The following is a 22144-nucleotide window of genomic DNA, read 5'->3' on the forward strand; positions in this document are numbered from 1 at the left end:
AATCCTGGCAAATCAAGCAAGATCACACAGATGTAGACACTTTTAAGTGTCACCTGTCTTTATGTTTTTCACTAGAGATAAATGCAACCCAAACTTTTAAAACATGAACAATTGTATATAAAACATCTTCCAACACCAAAACAAACAATTTACTAATATTTACACATGAGCTCAACAATCAAAACGACAATTAACTACTTAGGTAGAATCAGAGCTGTGACCTTACAGTTTTCTGTGAAGATCTCTATGTCTCAAAACAAACCAATTATTCAGGAAATTATCTTTGAAACGAAATCCACCTATTATAGCACATTTACCTTATCAAAATTAAACTTTTCTATGTAATGATCATGGCATGATCCCATGCAAGTTATTGTATTCTGGAATAACAAAATCTAATGGAAGATACAATGAGTAGTGAAACTTGGAGACATTAAATCAAATTTAATTCAGATAAAAAGGACATTATTTTAAAAACATCATATTAATCTGGGCACTTTTTGAAAGACAATTTATACCCTTCTTTCTGGTTATACGTAAATTCTAACTCTGTAAAACCAGAAATGAGAATGTGAGAGACCTAAATTACAAATGCAGAAAGGAACAAAAGGTTTTTATGAAAAAACATTCACAAAAGCTGTCACATTTCTGTAAGGTTCACATTTACCTGTCCTTGAAAAGAAAATGTAACAGGCATGCTGAATCATTTTCCTATGTTTTATAAGCAACACCAATCTTTAGAGCTGGGGGGGGGGGGGGGTTGCTGAGTTTTTGTTTGTTTTTCGTCTTTGTTTGTTGGTTTTTGTTTTTGTTTTGTTTTCCTTTGTTTTGGTCAAATAGAGAAGTAAAAGCCCAAGGGGAGAGGCTGGCAGGTTTCCCCACCCTGTTAGCAAGTGTTGACAGTGGAGGATGAGGCTGCTGATTCACTGTGAGCAGCTGGCTCGCTGTCACCCTCCTGCAGATGGGGGGCAGGAATGCTGCCCTGGGGACAGAGAGGGTCCTTTGGGCTGACCCACCTCTGGACATAAGCTCCTAAACCAAGAGGAAAAAAGAATGGGCTGGTTTTGTATGCCCTTTTTGAATAAAAATAAACCCCAAGCTACAGCCTTGGGCTTGGCAGTGGCGTGTGGTGTGGTAGGGAATGGATAAGACTTCTACTTAAAACATCTTTCCTCCTCTGCCTTTGAATAGACAATCTTTTGTCATCTTTAACATTCCCTCCTTTTTCAATCTGAGTGATTGCTGTATCCTATCTCTTTTTCATACCCTGAATTTAGAATGGCAAAATTCATCAAAAAGAAGGAATATTCAAAGAAGCATTCAATTCTAATTCAGTAACTGAATCAAAGGGGTGATCTGTCAACTCTCCATAATCAAGAAAACACACTAGAGTAAAGAGTAGCAACCCTGAAAGAGGTAAAATCAGAGCCTGATTCTACATATACTTACGAGTATGAGCAACTGGCAGAAATCGTATTAAATTCAAATTCATTCAAACTATTCATAAACTCTTTCTTACGCTTTCTAATGCATTTTCTCTTTGAAATTCTGTGCCTGCATTTCAGAAGTGGAAAACATTAATGTAGTCAAACACTGGAGAGGGGAGGTGCTCAGCATCTTCAGAAATCAGTCTTTCATTAATAACCATCCTAGTTTTAAAAAACTAAGCATACTGTATAAAGAAAAAGAGCTGGACAAACACAGGTTTTAAAAATATACATAACATATGCTATACATATGTATTACTTGCCTATGCATTACTTGTATTTTTATTCTTGCTATTCAAGTAAAAATAAAATAAAAATACAAACACAGGTTAAAATAAAATTATTTCCAGTTCTAGATGGAACGTGGCTGTTTCAGAGAACCAGGCACTGAAATGCTCTGGCTTCTAATAATCTTAGAAGCTGCAGCAGTTCCAAGTTCACTCCTGAAGTCATGCAATGCAAGGACTGGAAGCCCATGAGGTAAGATATAAATAGCGAACTTCTCCGTGGAGAACAGTCAAGATTTCACCTTGTGAAGCCTGCTGTGGATTTTGAACAGTTTATGGTGATAACAGCTCTTTTTCCTTGCAATTACCTGCGCAATGTAGAAAAGATGTGCAGAGGGGATTTCACCTTTTTGTCAGACACCTTCTTATTGTGCGTACAGTTAGATTTTTCCTTACTGTTCTTCCACTGCTGTGTAACAAACGTCTGCATGATTCTGAAAATAAAGATACATAATCTTAATTCTGAAAATAAAGGTTTTCTTATTCCAGCCAGGACATACTCATTTTAACTATGGTCTCAGTGGTCAGCACGCAGGTGACAATGCAATGTTCTCACTCTACAGCTGAAGTTTTCTGTTGTGTATGTGGATTAATGACTGGGTGCCCCAGCTTCTCAGAAACCCTTTGTTTCCACATGGAACTAATTTAACATGGGACTCTTAATGAGAATAGTCTGTGTAAAGAACCACTGCAACTGCAAAACTTATCCAGACTATACCTCTCAGGGAGATCTAGAGACAAACTGAGTCAAGGGCATCAAATCCAGCTACTGCATCTGCATGGCTAAGCAGAACCTGGTTCTCTGACTCTAACCTGGCAGTGGGGGTCTTAATAGTGATAAAAAGTGGGATTTGGTGTGAAAAAGAAATATCCCATTGACACAGCCAGGAGGGACCACTGGGCTCACTTATTCCTGCTCAGTTGTGAACTGTGCAGCTATGTTCTTGAAAATGTTGTATGGGAGCCTTTAATAATTACCTGGTGCAAAAATAGCAAAACATTTTAAAAGTATTCATTTCAGGGAAGCAATTCCTTTTTTTTTTTTTTTTTTTTTCTTCAAAGTCATGTACCATAGAGATTTTAATAAGTTGCTTCATTTGTAAGGTTATGAAAATGTTGCACTGAATTTCTTAAAAGACTAAACAGGATTTTTTTTCCCTTCAGGGGTTTCTTAATGTTGTAATGATGAGATACTAAAGCCTATATATTTAAAAATTTATTACATGTACAAAAGCATATGCAAAGAGATGACTCAACAAAATTGTATTAAAATGAGTTGTACTATGACCACATGAAACTGCCAGTTTTTTTACTATTCTTCCATCTTGTCCTCAAAACATGGATGGCCTAATTACTGCAGTAATTCCTATCCTAGAGGCAACCATGAAAGCATAGCCCCCTCAGGGCATGCACGAAGCTCAAAAAGACTCCTGTTTCAGATGCTTCACCATCTAAGCAGAAATGTGAAACTGAACATTCCTACATATGGTCTTTATAACTTTTATAGCTTACTTCCTAAAAGGCACCAATGTGACAGAAAAGCCTGGCTAACAACACAAACCAGGTTCTCATCAACAGCTGTCAAACTCAAACTTGAAATGGCAAATAATGACTTTTATTTACTGAAAAACAACTTCAAGATACTTTGATCCAACAACCAACCTATGAATTTTATGACAATATGAATTTTATTCCACTTGACATGATCTGCAAACTAAAGAGTGTAATATTTGCCTAATAACAGGGGTTTGTACTTTCCTAGACTTACTTTTTCAGCTGATGTCCCAGCCCAAATCTTTCCTTAGTAGAGATCTGAAATACATCCACAGTTGGCACTAGGGAAAAAGGATATTTTGTTGATTCATGAACTGACAACAGCAATGACAAACTCGTGATCACATAAGTCTTATTTAAGGACCCTCTTGTATGTGGAGCTTGACTACAGACAAATTGAAGCAATGGCAAGAGTAGACATGTCATCTAAGCATATTAAGAAAGGAATGGTCCTTTTTGGAATATCAGCCAATATAATTTACAATTTTACAAATGGCAGTCTCCCAAATGTATCTCTTCCCACCCATTTTATTTTAAAAATGTCTCCTTTTATACATACACATTATGCAAGTAACAAGCAGCATCAGTTTAAATGTATCTGGACTGATACCTCACCTAATATTTTAAACATTCTTCCCAAGTAAATAGTCTATACAGAGTAGAGCTCCTGTGGCTATGAAGAAAGCCCAGACTGAAACTGAATTTATTAGTTTCTGGATTTTGTTTCTGAGGTGTTTTAAGACAAAATCTAAAACCACCATCTAAGTGCCAGATATGTGAATTCTAGTGGCCAAGGATCAGCCTGAAATTTCCTCAAGGCCTGTCCTAAAACTGGTATATCCATACTCATGCCAGAAATTGCAAATGTAAAGGGTAAAGGTTGGAAAATAGCTAGTGGCATTACTAGAATCCTTCAATAACATTTGCTAGATAGAAGTGGCAGATGGAATCCAGCACTTGTTGAGAGAGCTGCAGGCCTGCAAGGCAGAACAACAGCCAAAGCATATTACAAGCATGAACAGACTGCATATTTTGTATTGCATCAGGTGATAATGACTAAAGTAAAATAAAAAAGAAATCAAAACAAAAAACTGGGGTTTGTTCAAATTTTATTAGAAACAGTACATCAGTATTTTGATGTTAGTCTGACCACTCAGGAAGACAAATTTTATTCAGAATATCAAAGTTCATTTTAATTTTGCTTTAATAGATTAAATTTGATGATAAAATACAATATATCTAACTCGGCCATGCAATTTAACTTAGTTCAAAGGTCAGAAGTTACCTTTCAAACAACATCAAATATAAACTCATCTTTTAAATACAAACTGATGATTTTTTTCAAAAGGGATGAATGATTTCATAAACTGTAGCAATATCTTTGGATTGTCAAATTTCAGACACACTGTAGGGGGCTAGTGGGATGGGCAATACTTTAAATCATCATACCTACAATCAGCAGTCTTAAAATCTGACATCTAGACCAAAATTTTTGTCTAGACTCTACATTCAGAGGAGACATGCCAATACCTCCACTAGCTGATTCATCCTCTCTAAGACAGGTTTCTAAGGCACAAGGGACAGACTGCCCACACAGACACTACTGAAACAAGCTATTAACTAGAAGAGCTCTCTAAAATCAGTATATTACACAGCTCCATGGTGGTAGTCATATTCTCCACTGTGCTTTGGAATGTACTGTGCTCCTTTTTTTCACTCAATAGAATGTAGTATAGTAGAAAAAGATACAGCATAAAATTCTGGCCCTGTATTCTCAAGAAAACAGAAGAGGAATTCACAGAATTAACACAAAAGATGGTGCATCTCACTGTGGTTTGTTAGTGAGTAAAGAGACATGGCTGCATCAGCAGCTGAGCTCATAAAACCAACGTCAGCAAAGCTCTTGCCTGTGGCCCTGCTCCTGCCTTTCTCAGAACTCAGACACTCCCACAAGCAGTCAGCTGCAGCACTGGGAGCTGTGTTTCCCACCTTAACCTTGCCAGCAATGCACAATAAATATTCTTGTTACTTCCCATTTCTCACTGCATGCTGCTCTTCACGCTTCACCTTCTCTTACTTGCTGCACTTCTTTATTTTTTAAATTACATTTTGACAGAAATGTTCTGAATACTGACACTGCTTCCTGCTATCACAAATGCATATTTTAAGATTTATATATTAATATAAACGATTGCCGTAATAAACTACAGACAAAAAGACCAAAGTCAAGGGGGAAAAAGGATTGATATAATGAAATGCTTATGTGAATGAACAGAATACAGCTTATAGTTAGTGTCATCAGACAACATATCCTATAGAAATAGCTCATTTGGACAGATTTTGCTAAACAGGACTGGAAACATCTATTCATTTTCCAGAGGCAGAATTCTCCCTGAAGTGACAGTCTGTACTGCAAGTCTCCAAGGCTGGGCAAATTATTATCTAAACTGAGTCTGACTTGCACTGTAAAATAGATCTGAAGTTGACTCCTGCATAGGAATGCTTACAAATCTTCAAAATCAGCTGATTCTTCATAAGATGGACTGTTTTTCTCTCATGAGGAGCCTCTACTCACTTTAAAATTCTTTCAAATCTAAAGATCTCCAGAATTCACATACAGAAACCAGAAGCTGAAAGGGCCTCTTCACAGCTGCATTAAGAAGGGCATGTTAATGTTAATGTGCTGCATAGGTCTGGGTATGTCTCCACTGTCAGTCATATTCCAACTGTGCAGATGATGTTTGATTTCAAAAATGAGGAAATCACATATTAGGAACTCCCAATCTTTACTCCTTAACCCTGGTGCCCAGGGGAAGCAGTCACATCTCACAGGATATCAGGAAAACAAGTCCCCAAAATCAACCTATAAAAGTTTGAATTAGATGCTTGTGTCACTGGGAACGGCCTAGCCATGCAAATATATGTAAGCCTAATTTCAATCAACAGGACTCCTCTCAGCAGCAGAACTGAGCACATGCAGCGTCAAAGACTTGATAGTGAGTAAGTGCCTACCCCACGGCTCAGAGTGGACACTACACAAGGCACAAGAAGAATACACTGACCAACCTGGACCATTTAGGTACTGTGTAAGTGAACAGTGCAGTCGCACTATGATAGGCTCTGTGCGAATTACATCCCAAGCCACAGCAATCTCCTCCTAGTTCAAGACAAAAAGAAAACAACAGACATAATCAGCCATTATGAGGAACTACTTTATCAGTCTGCCTTAGGTTGCTATAAACACCACACATCCCTCCATTTACCCAGTTGTTTAGTATCTACTCCAACTTTACAGTTTAGACTCAGGACAAATTATAGCAAGTCAACATCCCCTGAAGAGCAGAGCCAGACTGCTTCCAGTCCTGGAGTGACCTCCTTTAAACAGAGCAGAGGTTTGTACACAACACTGCACGTACAGACACATTCCCATCCACCTACAGGTATTGTTTCAAAGCTGAGAAGCAAAGGAGCAAACAAGACAGAATAGAAATTAGCCCCATAACTAAGGGCCAATGAAACTGTTGCTCCTTAAAATTGCTCTAAATAATTCATGTTATGATCAGATTTTCTGAACATTTTAGTAAGGCTCAATAACTGTCTTATGTGCTGTGTGGACCTGAAAATAAGACATATCTGTGCAGAAGCTAATGATGCCCTTAAAAGCTCTCATTTTTCTTCTTCATACAGAGGCCAAGAAGTTGCTGCACAGATATAGAGAAGCCATGCTGCCAGACAACAAACAGCACCACTGTCCCTTTGCCAGTCAAACCTCTCTAATTACTGTACAGGAGCACTCCTGACAAAGTCCTCTTCCCTTCAGGACTGGGAAGTGCCTTCACCTGACTCATGTCTAGGTTAACATAAAAATAACAGTGTTTCATTTATATTTACTAAAGCATTTACCACTCACAAAAAATGTTTGGAAGGAAATACACATGTGGCAAATGAAAGCCTAACACAGCATTTTAATAATATGGTCAAAAAAGGAAAGAAAACCTTTTCACCACGTATCAATCAATAATGTGACACCTACTTGTGAAGATCAAGTCTCCAAAAAAGGCAAGTGTCAGTGGTTGTCTAGAAAGTCTGATGTGTAGCGAAATTAAATGGATATTAATGTTCATTATGTAATTCTGTAATTAGATTACTTACATCAAGAAAGCTAACATCAATATGTAGATCAATATCTACATCATCAATGGCTCCATATTCCCTGAAAGGAAATAATTACATTGCATTAGAGCTCTTTAAGATACTCCTCAATGCAGGAGTACTTACAAGACGGAAGATTTTATAAAGGATTATCTTATGGGTAAAATCAGAATAGTTATAAAATACACATTTACATAGATAGGATCAATATTCCCAGTGGGTGACCATCTGCTGCAGTTATAACCTTTTTTCAGAGGATCTTGCTTAAACAGGCTAAATCTTTTCCACTAATTCCCCCAAAATCTCTCCATTGCTGCTATGTATTTTGGTTCACATATTGCACAGATGAACAAAGAAAAATTAACAGTCACATGCTGCTCCCATTTATGACACAAGAACACCCTTTGGTAATTTTCAGAAGTATTTCAGATTAACAGCTAGTAACCTAAGAACAGCTATCAGATAAACTACTGAAAACAAACACAACATAGCCTAGAGGATGGCATGTTATACCTGGGGGATTGCTTCATACATTCAAGCACTTGTTTGCCAAAAGTAAATACTACCCTGTAATGTGCTCAAGGCAATAGTTATCTTTTTCATCTGTTGTGTGTAGTATTGCAAGATTCAGATTTAAGATGTATTTCATTGCCATCTGAAATCTTACATTTAAACTGTGACTTTTCTGCCTGTTCTTTTCTGACTCACTCTGATTGCCCTCCCCCAATGTACTTGAAGACTCCTGAAAAATAGTTATTCAAACACCTAAACAAAAAATATTTTTCCGTTTCATTTACATTACTTAAGTGGACAATCCTGTAAAGGTACAGCTCTCAAATTTGCATACGTCAGTTTCCAGTCACTAGGGTGTTTTTAACTTTAAAACTACATTTCTATGCTTCTTCTCACAGTGACTTCCATGCTTTTCTATTAAATTTGACTGAGTGCAGAGCAGCACTTGTGCATAAACCAGTTGATAAGGCAGTTTTGAAATACTAAATGTAACTGTTTCCTACCAAAATGTAACTGTTTCCTACCAAAGCCATCTCTCAGCTGTGGTAGGGCTGAGTTTGCACTGTAAATCGCTTGAGCTCTTGTGAAGTTTGGTGGAGGGAGCTCTTTCCACCAAAACTCAGCAACCCAATTGTTCTTTTTGGCCAGGGAAAACCCAAGGTCTCTCTCCAGATCAGGTCTGTCCACACATGGCACACACAGGGCAGGTGAACAGCAGGACAGGACCATATCACAGGAGACTTCCCAGCCACCGTCAGTGCTGCTCCAGTGTCACCTCACCCAGAGCTGCACAGGCACCTGCTGACCTACAGCTCACTGAAAACTGGCTTTGAAACAGGGAAGCTCTCCACCTACTGAATGGCTTAGTCACTACCCCACACAACAGTGCCATCAGGCTTTTTCGTTCACTTTCCAGAAGATCCAAACATTGTTATGCAATTTTTATGAATGCAGACTGGTGTTACTCGCATAATAGATTCAAAAGGCTGTAAACAAGAATAATTTTGTAAATTAAACAGAGGAATGGTTAAACTAATGGAACAGAAATATTAGTGAAGAGCGAATAAGATAAAAACTAGTTTTAACTGTGACATCTCCATATTCACTGAAATCTATTTGCCCCACGCGACTACTATCCTAGAAGATGGATTTTAGACACATGATGCTAACTCTAGTTTTAATTTCCCAAGCTGGCATGAGGAGATCATGTTTTATTCCAACAACTACATCTTACAATGGCTTCATCAACATATCTTGATTTTGACACTCCTAGAGGTCCTCTGGCCATAAATGAATAAGCAATGTAAAGAGATATACAAAAGTCTGGATCAGCTGGATGGATCACTTGCTCAGGGTTTTTGTGGCCAGATTTCTAAGGGCAGTGGTGAAAAGCATGCAGGTACAGAAACTTCACTTTTACTTGTAAAACAGACTCTGTAACAGCAGGAGATTACTGAAAGGAGAGTCAACTGTCTAGGAAACGTGCCTAGGAAATGTGTCTCTCAGTCCCTTGTCAGACTTCTCTCTTCTTAGAGAAGTGGAGCTGTGCAAGACAGATGAAAATGAATGCTTAAAGCTGTGAGGTGCATTTCCAGGAATTTGTAAATATTTTCAGCTGCAACAGAGTGGATAAAGCATTGAAGTTTAACACATGCTAAAAGCAGCTACAGATGCCAGTTTCTACTATAGTGAGCTCAAGGGGATCGCAGTGTTCCCAGTGAACAGCTGATTTGATAAAATACATGCATTTAAGTTTTCGAAAGGTTAGGAGCATAAAGGAATTTCACAGTTATCAGCTTAGTATATAAGCATTTATTCATTTCCTAAACCTATATACAGCTATTCAGATTTCAATTCCCAAGTTCTTGAAGTGTAATAAATTTCCATTTAATCTGAAAATGTATAGTACACCATAGCTGTAGGTATGCCCTCTCTTCTTACTTGGTTTGTATGACAGCTTTGATATTTTCCTTGAATCTGACAGGTCTGTTACATCTTACCTACCTGTTAATTTTATGGAATTATTAAGATTACGTTGATGGAAAATGAAGTTACAAAATACCTGAGACATAATAAAATATATATCCTACACTGATATGCACTATGGCAGAATCATGCACATTCATATATACCAGAATTTGTGTGCAGCTACTCTGAGCAATTCATACCTGACCAAGGGTCCACTACTTCCCTGCGTAGGATACTCTAGATTCCCACAGTTTGAAAACTTCCCTAACCTCTGATCATGTCTCTCTCATGATGACAACACAAAGTATTTGATACTCATTCTACCTACAAATAGCTTTTTTGAAGAAGAAAAGCTGTTATTGTGTCTTCTCCCTCTCCTTTTCTCCTAGAGTAGACAAATCCAATTCCTTCAGTTGTTCCCTAGGGAAAGTATTTATTAAATCTCTTATCATTCCTCTTGTTCACCTCCAGGGCAAAATACAGAATATGACAGAAAAAGAGTTTAACAAGGGTTTAGAGAAATGTTGAATAGTAATTTACAGCAAAACACAACTGCCTGACTAGAACTGCAAAAGCCAACGACATTTTAGAACAGGGCTGTTCTCAACACTTGTAACCATGCTGAAGCACAAAACAGCCCCCAAAAACCCAGCACTGATGCTGGTTTGCAGTGCTCCCTGCTTTTGTCACACAACATGCAGAAATCACCAGAAAAGACTTGTGCTTTGGCACTCAGGGAAGGTCCATACAGAATTCAAAGTCCAAAACATTAAAGGTTCCATGATACAGAAAGGTCAATGCCATACCTGAGAGATACTGCATTAGGTCCATAGATCTCTCTCACTGCTGTCAAATCAGCCTCCAGCTGTGGGTGCTTGTGAAGTTCTCCATCATAGCTAACCTGTCGGGGAAAAAAGGTATCTTGGGAGTTCTTTATTTAATTTCTGGCACCTGATTTAGACTCTTGAAAGCTCCCTCTGTAAAATATGTTGCATTAAGATTCCTTAATGCCACACTCAGAAGGGACAAGTTGAAACCCTGAGGCCACCTCATCTGCTAAAGCAGTAAGACTTTCAAAGCAGGCACCTCTGCCTTGGAGTGTTTTGAGGGTTCTCTTCCTGTTTGTGGGAATGGAAGCTGTGAAGGACTCATCCATCTGTCCTACTTTGTTCCAGGGTTTGTTCTGCGACATTTGTGTATTTTAAAAATGTTAAGTAGGATAAGAAACAGATGTCCCCAGGCTTGTCATCCCAGTCCCACCACTACAGCACAAAGGTTTTTGGTTTGTTTGTTGTCACACTCTCGTATTACCAGACACAGAATGGCTTGGGCACAAGAGAAGCATGAAACTATTCTCTATACCCAGAACCTCAGCATCTAAATTGCATTTTCAGCTTAGTCACTGGCTGTATTCTGCCCACCAGTGCAATAATATGAGATGAAAAAAGTAAATTAGAGGAACACTTTCCCATGTTAAGTATTCCACCAGAGAAGGCATAAAGAAGTATATGTCTAGACACCAAACCCCTTCTTTTTTTCAAACTCTACAAGAAAAATGGAAAAAGTTATGTTCGTGCTTTCAACTAAAAAGCAAAACTTGTGAGCTGGTTTGGTTGGACTGTATGAAGTCAAAATAATCAATATCCTCCTATCTTCTACAAGGTCCAAAATACCTCTTTGGGCATGTAACAATCTATTCATCATCTGTCTATTAGTACCTTCTTTTCAAGCAAAATCATCCTGATTGTGTGAATGACTAAAAATTTATGTCTTGGCTACGACTAAATCTATGTCTTTGCAACAATTAGAATGACAGTAATTCCACAGAAGTCAATGAACTCCCCAGATTTGAACAGATTCAGAGAGGAGCGTAGGATTTGGTCTGTATCTTTGACAAATTCAGAGAGCAAACCAGCAGAATGCCATTTATCCCTTTAGACTCACACATATATATATAACCTTATACAGGAATCCTGCAGAGAATTCTTGTTATTGCAGAGCCACATCCAACTGCAGTACTGTTTCTTCCATTTGTACACCGAAATCTGTAGGAAACTATGACACTGTCAACTCTGATACTTAGAGATGTGCTATTCAATTTAATTAAATGTCAGTAGTTTTAAAATAATAATCAGATGATCACCTTTTTGCATTTTAAAATCAGCAGAGACTAATTCTTTAAGTATAAGGCACAGAATTCATCATTGTGGCATGGACATGTATTTTTCAGAGATACCAATGATATTAATGACCAGAAGGTTATAAAAAAGTATCCTTCCTTTGTTTGGGCAGGCATGTCAGAACAATTTTCCAAGTAGAAGAGCAAGGGAAGAAAATCGTTATTGTAATTTTTTTTCACTTTAGGTAAAGGGAAACCAATCCATTTTACATGCTCATTACTCAAAGAAGAATTCTTTAAAGATGCGTAAATAATTGCTGTCCTGCTTCCAAAGGAAGCACAGCAATCATTTCACAAATCGTAGCTGGGGTGCACTTGCCACATTTGTTGGTCCTTAACCAGATTTTTAAATCAGTCTAATGTTTCAATAACAGTAAAATACAAAAGGAACATTATGCAGAACGCTATACCACTCAACATAATGTTTTTTTCTGATCTATTTTCTCATGGTAAGGGCCTATGAACTCAAAAAGGAAATAAAACAGTGCTCTGGCAAATTTTAACACCACAGTATGGTACTTCCCACCCCTGAATTAGTGCCACAGACATACTGATATAAGCAGAGGAGGCTGTCAGATTTTTGTATTTCTGCATTTTCAAGTATGTCTTGTAGCTGAAGCACAAGAGACATGCAGAGAGAGTGTCAAAGGCAGTAGTATTTCTGTTTTCATCTCCTGTTCTTATTTGCAAATGTAGAAGATAGAGATTCAAAGAAATAACTTACAGAGCTGCAGAAAAGGTGAATATAAAAGCTAAAAAAAATCTGGTAACTCTGTATGACTGAAAGGTCTATGTTTAGAGAGTCTCCGTTTTTAATCTGGGACCTTATTCAGATTATTTGACAAAAGGTTGCTTTTAAAAATGAGATTAAGTGATTTACAAACCTAAATCCCATTGAAAATCAATAGGTCTTAGACTATTGAACCACTTAGCTACTTTAAAGTATTTATCCATTAAATTCTTAGGGAGGATTACAAGGAGGTGCCTAGGAAGTGGATACAAACATTTAATTTATGAGCAAAATGTTGCATCTTCTTTACACTGCCCATCAAATGCCAATTCCCATCTTCCATGGACCTTGTTTCATCAGCAGCAGCAGCAGCTCTGTCTTTCCAGCTGCAGCCACTTAGAAATGCTAAGAATTATCCCTGACCTCCCTCCTTGCACTGTACTGCACACAATTGCACTGGCATCTCTTCCCTCTATTTGCTAAAGTCAGTATTTCTGACCCCCCTCTCTGTGGGCACGGCAGACACTTGCCTCAAATGAAGGAGTCTGCCTTGCTTGCTCCCCATATTTATGGCCAAATCTTTTGTCTCCCCCATACACCTAGTGCTCACTTTACAGCTCCTACAAACACTGCTTGAAAAAGGACTTTTTTGTCATTCAAGGGACTTTGCTCATTACCAGATTTCCTATTTATTTTCTGAGTCTCAGTAATATTTTTAACTCTAAACGTTTTTGTTAGACTTCTGTCTTTTTGACCACGAAATTTTAAATTAGACACATCCTGTTTTCCTCTTTTAAAATACATTTCTCTGATGTCTCTTTTTTTTTTTTTTTTTTTGTTCACCATATTTTGCTTATGAATATTCCACATTCAGGATAGTAATAATCGGCTTATTTTTTTTATTGTAGACTTCATTTTTCTTTTTGCTAGTTACTATTCCTTCAATAAAATCTACCTCATAGAGAAGACAATGCAATATAATCTAGTTCCTATTGTAATATAAGGCACTTAAATTCTAACCAGTCTTGCCAATTACACAGCTCTTTTACACCTTACAAAATGATGTACTGCTATCTGTGTCCGTATCTCACAGGCAGTGTTAATATTTATTAATTCATCTGGGCACTGCCAGGCATCCTTGACCAAATGTATCAGCCCTGGTTCAAGAAATAAGCACTCCCAGCTGTTTTCTGCCTTTTCCTTCACCTTGAGGCTATTGCTCTTTCTTCAGAGTTGAAAAATGAAGCAAGTACACGCGACTCATCACAACAGGACAAGATCAGAAGCTTTTTCCTCTCAGGCAGATTAAAATAAAACATTGCTCTTTGCAGTGAGTTATGTGTGTGGTCGTCCCCAGCACTCCCCAGCATGAGGCTGTAGGAGTCAGCACTGAAGGGAGGCAATTCCTGCAGTCATTTCTAAACCGAACATGAGTCAATTCCCCACGTTAGCTATTTCAGACAATGAAAATACATTATTTCGGTTCCAGTTTCAATATAACTTTCAGCAGCTTTTCAGGGGCATGGGGTTGTTTGTTTGTGGGTTTTTTTTGCTGGTTTTGCTTTTTTCTGCTGTAAAGCACCTCAACATGCACTCCGTGTGCTAACCCCACCGCACTGTTGGCTCTGCAAGACAAGAGGCTCAGCGATGTCCTGCCCACCAGCATCCCACGCTCTCTGCACCGACCCACCCTGCTGGCACTGCTGGCGTGCTCCTGCAGCCTTGGCTCGGCACCCAGGGCACGGATGGCTTCAGCCTCAAGGCTCAGGCAAGGGACAGCCTTCACAAACAGCGACCGCAGTTCGCTAAAACGTTCGTAGAAACAAACAGTTCTAATAACACAAGATAGGAATGATTCCTTGGGGCGACACTGAGGCTATAAAAATAACAGAAATCTGAATAAAGAGACTAGCAGTATGAAGCACACTGCAAAAGAAAAAGGCATGAGAAGATTTTTATTTCCCAATGCACAAGAGAATGTAAGAATTAATTCTGCTGAGGGACCAAGAAGGAAAGACACAGAGCAGTACAATCATCTAAAATATGCAGCATTTTTCAAGGTGAATTTTACTCTAGAGCTCAGAAAAAGAATGGACTATTGCCTAGACCAAAATTGTTTTGTAATAACGATTTTCACCATAAAAATGCAGTTTCCTTTACTTTAAAAAATGGCAATTCTTCAGAAGGAAATAGATTTGGATCCAGCCTGACTTCCCATTTGTATTAATAATGGGGTAGCTTTACAGAGTCAGTTATCTGTTTCCTGGAAGTAAGTATAGCTTCTATTTTCAAGCTTTCTCAAGTGTATTTGCTTTTTCCATTCTTAAAGCTTTGCAAAAATAAGCAAGTAATCTTATTTTGAATATGTTATAATGGTAACTTGGAACACATTCAATATTTATGCCATAAAATACTATGTACACATATACACATGCCATTCTACTCAACACTGAAAAAACCACAAGAAATTAAATATTATCATAAACTTGTAATGGAATGAACATGAAAACTTTCAAATACTGCTTTCTTGGAACTTGTGGAAAAAATTTCCTGCATTACCTGTCCTCCATAATAAAATTCCTCAGAGTCATTATCTCCTTCAGAGTCTTCTTCAACTGTGCTGCTATGCCGTGACTCCTTAATGGAAAAGGAAAGTTAACAATGATAAAAGTAATATGTTGGCCTTGCATGTATAGCTCTAAATGTAGCTAAAGGAATTATGCTTTTGCAAATTAGCTCATAGCATCCTTTCTTAAGAGATCTTTTAGTATAATTTTACCAGAGGGGTATTTTAAGAATGAAAAAAGCACCAAATGCAGGGTATATAAGAACACCTTGAATATATGTTGGAGATATATGTTGGAGAAATAATAGTTGTGCAGTTACAAACACAGCAAGGTATTTTTAAAAACTGGATAATTCAGCAGACTTTGTGGAGATGCTTCACTCTGTGCTCTTGCTAAACAAAGAATAACTCCCATCAAGACTAGCTGTGGACATAAATCTTTTGGTGTGTCAGAAACCTAATACAATTTTATTTTACTTTATTTTCATAATTAAACCCTAATAGTTTCAGGAAATAATCCAAGTCCAAGCATGGAATATCTAGTGTTTCCTTCTGTGAAAACCTGACACTCTGCTGCCTAATTATTATTTTTAACAGAAGTTCCATCCTGGTGCCAGGAAAGTTTCAAACTTAATTTTCTGAGTAGCTATGCTCTGAAACAGTGAAAAATAAGAATCAGAAAGTCCTACACTTACCTAAGAAAAATCTGCTCCAACAGGCTGCTTTGTGAATAGTATCATCAAGTAAACTGAACTGATCCTGGTACTGACTGCAACTCAGCATGAGATGAAATGTTATATTCCATTTCCCACCACTGGAACCTTTACTTATAATTATATAATTGTGAGAGACAGTAATTTTTTTTCCCACAATGCATGTGTGATTTCTATGCCCTATGCTGACTAGTAGCCCCAAAAGAACACAGGTAAAATCATAATTCTTCCCTGTTGGAGTTTGTAAATCAAGAATCTCTCTGAATTCTTCAGAGAGAAATCAGAGTGCAGGGATTAAATTAAAACCTTTGCATGAACTGAAGTATATTAAGCCACTCACACATAAAGCAGAGGTGTAAGTTTAAGTTTTAGAATAAGTAAGTAAGTAAGTTTAAGTAAGTAAGAATGAGTTTTAAGTGCTTTAGAGAGTGAAGGTCTTGGATACCAGTGTAGAAGCCTGAGTTCTAGTGAAGGCTGATAAACATGGTCTAGATACTGGAGCTTCTGTAGAGACCCCAGGAACATAGTTTTAGACATAATAAAGCTACAGTAGGAATATTGCTTACATTTTTTAGCTAGAACAAGATAAGACCATATGCATAGTTTATTTGTAACCTGGCGTGCTAAGAAACTAGAATTCTAATAGATTAAGAAGAAATGGTTCGAGTTTGCGTTTTTAGCTTGTTGGGTAATTTGTATATAAGAATCTATGCATTGGGGAGAGATTTGCTTTTTGTTTTTGCTTTTGGTCCTGCTCTCTTGATTTTCTTCTCTCCCCACTGCCATCACCATCGCCCAACAAAGACAGGAACTGCCACAGCAACATCGGCCCTGCCAGGATCCCAACAGGAGCAGGTTCTACTTCTACCTGGGACTTTATTGCTATTTGGGACTCTATACCAAAAACTTTTTAGCATGGGCTTTAACACTTGTGACTCTGTGCCTTTCAAGACTGATGTGCCTTTACAATAAACAACTTTATAGCAACCAGCAGCTGCTCGGCTCTTTAAAGAAAATAACCACAACCTAACACTTCCCTTCAACCTGAACATAATGTATTAACTCCTTTCTTCTTATTTGTCCTACACAGACATGTCATAGTGGAACAGAAATCAGAAATATGAATTAAAAAAGCAGAAGTTACCCCTAAATTCCACAGCCATAAATGTCAGTATGTGTATACACTTATCACCAATTTCTATGGTCAGACATTGTAATTCCATTTTTCTACCTCTGCCTCTAAATTTTTGCTCTATTCACTGTATGTATACATACAGTGTGAAAGTGTATTTATCCAATCTCATGGCAATTTCTGGCAAGGCATAAAAATAATTTCTGCTTCTACTTCACTGAAAATAAATTACATAACTTTAGTATTCTTTGTTTTATAATAAAATTACTTCAGAAGGCAGTCTGTTTCAAAACAGAAATCAAGTGAACAAAAATTCCACATCAACCTCTCACATTAGAATAGAGACAAACCCACCATATCCTAATTGTCTAGCCAACAGAAATCATCTGTGTTAAGGTACTTTTTAGAGAGGGCTTTTTTTCAGTACTTTCACATTTAAGTACCTGATTCAACTAGAAACAAAATACAAGCTCAAACTCAGTCCCACAGAAGCTAACTATACTTCAGGCTTTTAAGGAAATGGGTAAATTCTTCCCACATTTGTTTATATGTTCACAGAGCACTGAATACAATTATGAGGCAGTAGAAGCAAAGTATTTTCAGTGCAGTTTTTCACATAAAATTATATTTTATTTACTAAAAAAAAAAAAAAAAAAAAAAATACACACATAGCATCTAGGCACGCTTACTACCATTTTCCAGGATGAGAAACTCAGCAGTTCCTGACCAAAGGAAGACTTTAGATCAAGTACCTGAGCTCCTGACAATGCTCAGTCTCTTGCTTGAGGCAGGAGCCTGTGTGCACCTTCTTTGAGGCCATGGCACTGTCAAGCCCCAAGTGAAGATTTCACCTTAGTGCCACTTCTTAATGTCTCAGCAAGACTGGTCAGAGACCTGTGCCAGAGGCACAGGGCAAATAGCTGTGCCTGGAAAACCCTGATACTCAAAACTCTGCTTATAGTGAGGAGAGTCCTGCAGAGGTCTGGAGTGTGCAGTGGGATTGCTCCAGGCTATATGAAGAAGCAGACAGTAGGAAGGAATTGAGATGAGGCCTCGTGTGCCACAGTAGGTTAAAAGGTAACAGAGACACTATGTACTTTTCCAGGAGAGCTGAATATTTAGGGCCAACATGGTCTATAATACTGTTGAACAAAAAATGAAACACCAAAAACATATTTCCTAGGATAGGAGGAGAATCTCTATCCCAACTAACTGCATCACTGGTTAATCTCTTTATGAAACTGAGAGAAATATGGACACTTTTTAAAACATGTAAACATGCACAGATTGAATATGCACACTTTGATAAGAAGCCTATGGTAAATATTAATATTTTATTATCTTCTTTTGCTTCCCAAAATAATTTCTGGTAAAATATGCATACAAGAAATACATACCTCTCCATTCTCCCTCTGTAATTTTGACTTTATGGATAAGCAATAGTTGACATCACTGGTTTTTCTTAATTCTTAAAAAAAAAGGAAAACAAGGAACACATGTGTGGGAAAAAAAGTGAAATAGTTTTGCATATAGGGAACAAAAAGTTACAGATATGAAATGCGTCAAAGAGTTTACAATGCAACACTCTAATATTAGGAAGCCCCTACTTCCCAGAAGATTGTTTTTAAACGTGAATTGAAATTCAGCTGATCCATCTAGGACATTTGTTTTTCCCAATTCGTGATTTGTAATTTAGTGTAATTCATTAATTTCATACAACTTATAAAAGAATGAAAAATCAAACCCCTCAGGAAAATACAATCTTCTACATAAAAGATAGGTTTTTATTCTATTGCAAATTGCAGACTTAATTTCTTTTCAAAGTAAAGAAATATTTGCAAGCAAAATTTATCACAAAGTTCTGAAGATAATAGCAAGGTTTTGTTTGTGCTGCTGCAGTACCTTCAGTACCATTACTCTTGATTTACATCTGTACAAATGAGATAGAGACTGAAGATCGTACTGGTTCCCCCAGTGGAATTCAAAATAATTCTATGTTATGCAAAAAAAATGCCATAATGAATTATAATAATAACAATAATAAAAAATTCCAAACTCAAGTGTTCCTATTGAAGAACTGCCAGAATAAAGAGTGTTCTGTGCAGTTTCTTCTGCAGTCTGAAATAATCAGAGAATTTGTCCACTAGAATCTAAAATGTCTCCATGGAGTGTGCATGAATCTTTATTAAATACAGCATAAATGTGCCAGTATGTCTGACAAGCATACCCTTTCATGTATCAAGTAATGAGGAAAATAAGGAAATAATTTAGGATGAGAGTGCCCCAAAATCATTGGGAGAAAAAACAAATCATTTTTCTATAGTTGAATATAGCAAAACAGCTGAACCATTTCCTGAAATAATTCACCAGAGGCAGTGGTAGTTATAGACTGTTTCATCTGTATTTGTGAAGATTTAGTGAGGTTTTAAGAAAGTCATCACGAAAACTCGTAATTGGGAAGTATTAAGCACCTCTAGCTGTAATCAAGGGGAATTGCTCCAGCACAGGCTACAAGACATTAAAAGCAAAAAATACATTCTGCACACAATAGTGGTGATTCCCAAAAGAAATATCTTAATTTCTTCTATTCTGAAATGTAGGATAATTTCTTAGAACAAGACCTGAGAAAATACCAAACTGTACAGCTGAACACTTCAACATCATATCTCCAAGTTCAGACAACATCTTATCTTTCCTCCAAAACTATGAACTTGATAAAATTCTCATGATGTAGGATTACCTGTAGCAATTTGGTGGAAAATTACTGGAATTGGCTCTGTTGTAACTAACACATCTTCATCGTTATCAGAACTGGAAACGTAAGTGTTATCTACAAAAGAAAAACACTTTGCATGGTGAAGTTCCATTGTGCTTTGTCAGCCCCTTCCAAAGTTCCCTATCCCAGATTTGTACCACAAGGAACCACTCCCCAGATGCTTAGGGAAGCTGAGCACTATCACCTTCCTGGTGTGCTTGGCTTTTTGCCCTTGAAATTGTTAAGAAAAAGAAAAATATTATAAGTACAGGAGATTCAGACCCAAACTTGATAAAGCAAAACCATGGAGTTTGATGTCATGGCTTTTGTGAATCTCACCAAGCAGTACTCTGAACCAAGCCACAAGGCTTAGAGAGGCCAACCTTTCTCTAAATTAATACTTGTTCTATGTTTTTTGCTATGTCTGACACCAAAACTCAATAGCTCTGATATGCAGAGTGAAAGCTGCACTGAGAGCTGGGTGTTAACAGCCAATTATGCAAAATACCCATGCCTCATTTTGCCTAGTCACATCAAGCTTACTTGAAGTGTCTTCTAATCAGTGGATAACCTTTCTTCTGCCTGATTCAGGGTGAAAAGAAATCCCTCCCACTTAACAAAAACACTGGTATGTATGAATATTATAACTGTTTCACCGAATTTTCTTTAAAAATACAGAGATTAGACTGAGGACCGGGCCTGTTGGGGTTTTTTTTATTTGGTTCCTTTTTTTTGCTTTCCAACTAAATGCTTACTAACAAAAACCAAGAAGCAGCAGAGTTTTCTGTGCTATCTGCAAGAGCTTATTTTGCATGTATTGCTGAACTGCTTATGAATGTAATGATATTTTGGTTTCTAATGATCTGGGCTGAATTGAAACCTACTCTCTAGAGCAGAAAGGCTGACAAGATAATCACAGATGAAGTGACAAATAAGAGAACTGAAAGACGGACTTACGTGTTACAATTTTGAACACTTTGGTCTCACGCCAGCAGCGTGCATGAATTCACATGCAATTTTAAGCATATTGCTGCAGCCTCAAAGCTTTTGAGCGCTCTCAGTGAAATGCTACAGGTGTTAGCATTAGCTGGGAAGGAAGTTCAGTAATACCATCCTTTTAATCACAGCAGCTCTTAGCCACCTTTATCAAGAGGGAGCATGGGGCTGTGGCTGTTCCTTGCACCATGTGCCAGGCTGGGCAGGGCAGCAGCACACACAGATGGGTTTTCCTGGCTGCCACCTCCAAAACACCTTTCAGCCTCGTTCACACACATCTGCCAGGTCTGACTCTGTGGCACACCCCACTCCCACTCCTGTGCTGTCCTGTGAGGCACTCTGAGGGCTCTGTGGCTGCCTCCACACACACACATGCTGTGAGCAGGCAATGCTGCAGGAGGCCAACACCACTGATGCCCAAGCCCTGCATTCCTGTGGGCACAGCAAAACATCAGTCTGTGGCTGTCCAGCTACATACCACGCTCGGGGACATGTTTTACAGCCCTGGCATCGTGTGAACTAAGCAGGGTCCCTTCTGCCAGCATTCACTCCTTCTCCCACTTTTGTCTGTGGGCATGAGGGGCTGTGAGCTACAGCCACAGGACAACTGCATCTTGCCCTCTGCCTCGCCTCTCTTTACATTCTCCATCTTGCTGCCACCATCATTTCTGCGTCCACCTTGCACAAACAGACAAGAACATCTGTTTCCCAGTTTTGGGAGTGTAAGTTACAACTATAGTGTAATGAGTTGAGATAATTGAAGCCATTATTTGGCTCTAAATGTACCTAACACTACATACATGGAAAGGAGAGAGGAAATCCTTGTGCTACAGCTTATTGTTGTACAGAAAACTAGGAATAGATATGTTCTGTACAGAAAAGATATACATATATGGAATAAGGCCTGCTTAGCTACAGGTTTTATAGATTCTAATTATATTTTTATGTCCATTGTCATTCTTTCTTGGCAGCTTGGTAATAGGACTTTCACTGCCAAGTTGTTGTTTTTTTTCTTTCTATTTGGCAGCTATTAAATTTTTTTTCTTCCATTGATATGATGAGACTTGAAATTAAAGACAATGGCTTTGATTTGCTTTCTTCATCAACTCTTT

At 37.9% G+C, this 22144-nt stretch overlaps 1 protein-coding gene across 2 annotated transcripts in view; it reads right to left on the reverse strand.

Annotated features, from left to right (window-relative positions):
* Positions 1 to 22144, reverse strand: part of PARP8 (poly(ADP-ribose) polymerase family member 8) — a 114211-nt gene that overhangs the window by 36566 nt on the left and 55501 nt on the right. The window contains exons 4-12 of one of the 2 annotated variants that reach the window (XM_056514240.1): positions 20022 to 20111; positions 18679 to 18749; positions 15430 to 15507; positions 10768 to 10862; positions 7481 to 7541; positions 6395 to 6485; positions 3543 to 3609; positions 2083 to 2208; positions 1450 to 1554 (exon numbers count right to left, since the gene is read on the reverse strand). In XM_056514240.1, coding sequence (XP_056370215.1) covers positions 1450 to 1554; positions 2083 to 2208; positions 3543 to 3609; positions 6395 to 6485; positions 7481 to 7541; positions 10768 to 10862; positions 15430 to 15507; positions 18679 to 18749; positions 20022 to 20111 — 784 coding nt within the window. The remainder of the gene's footprint in view (positions 1 to 1449; positions 1555 to 2082; positions 2209 to 3542; positions 3610 to 6394; positions 6486 to 7480; positions 7542 to 10767; positions 10863 to 15429; positions 15508 to 18678; positions 18750 to 20021; positions 20112 to 22144) is intronic. The other variant, XM_056514241.1, reaches the window with a different exon arrangement.

Source organism: Oenanthe melanoleuca, chromosome Z, assembly GCF_029582105.1.
Source record: "Oenanthe melanoleuca isolate GR-GAL-2019-014 chromosome Z, OMel1.0, whole genome shotgun sequence".
Taxonomy (NCBI): domain Eukaryota; kingdom Metazoa; phylum Chordata; class Aves; order Passeriformes; family Muscicapidae; genus Oenanthe; species Oenanthe melanoleuca.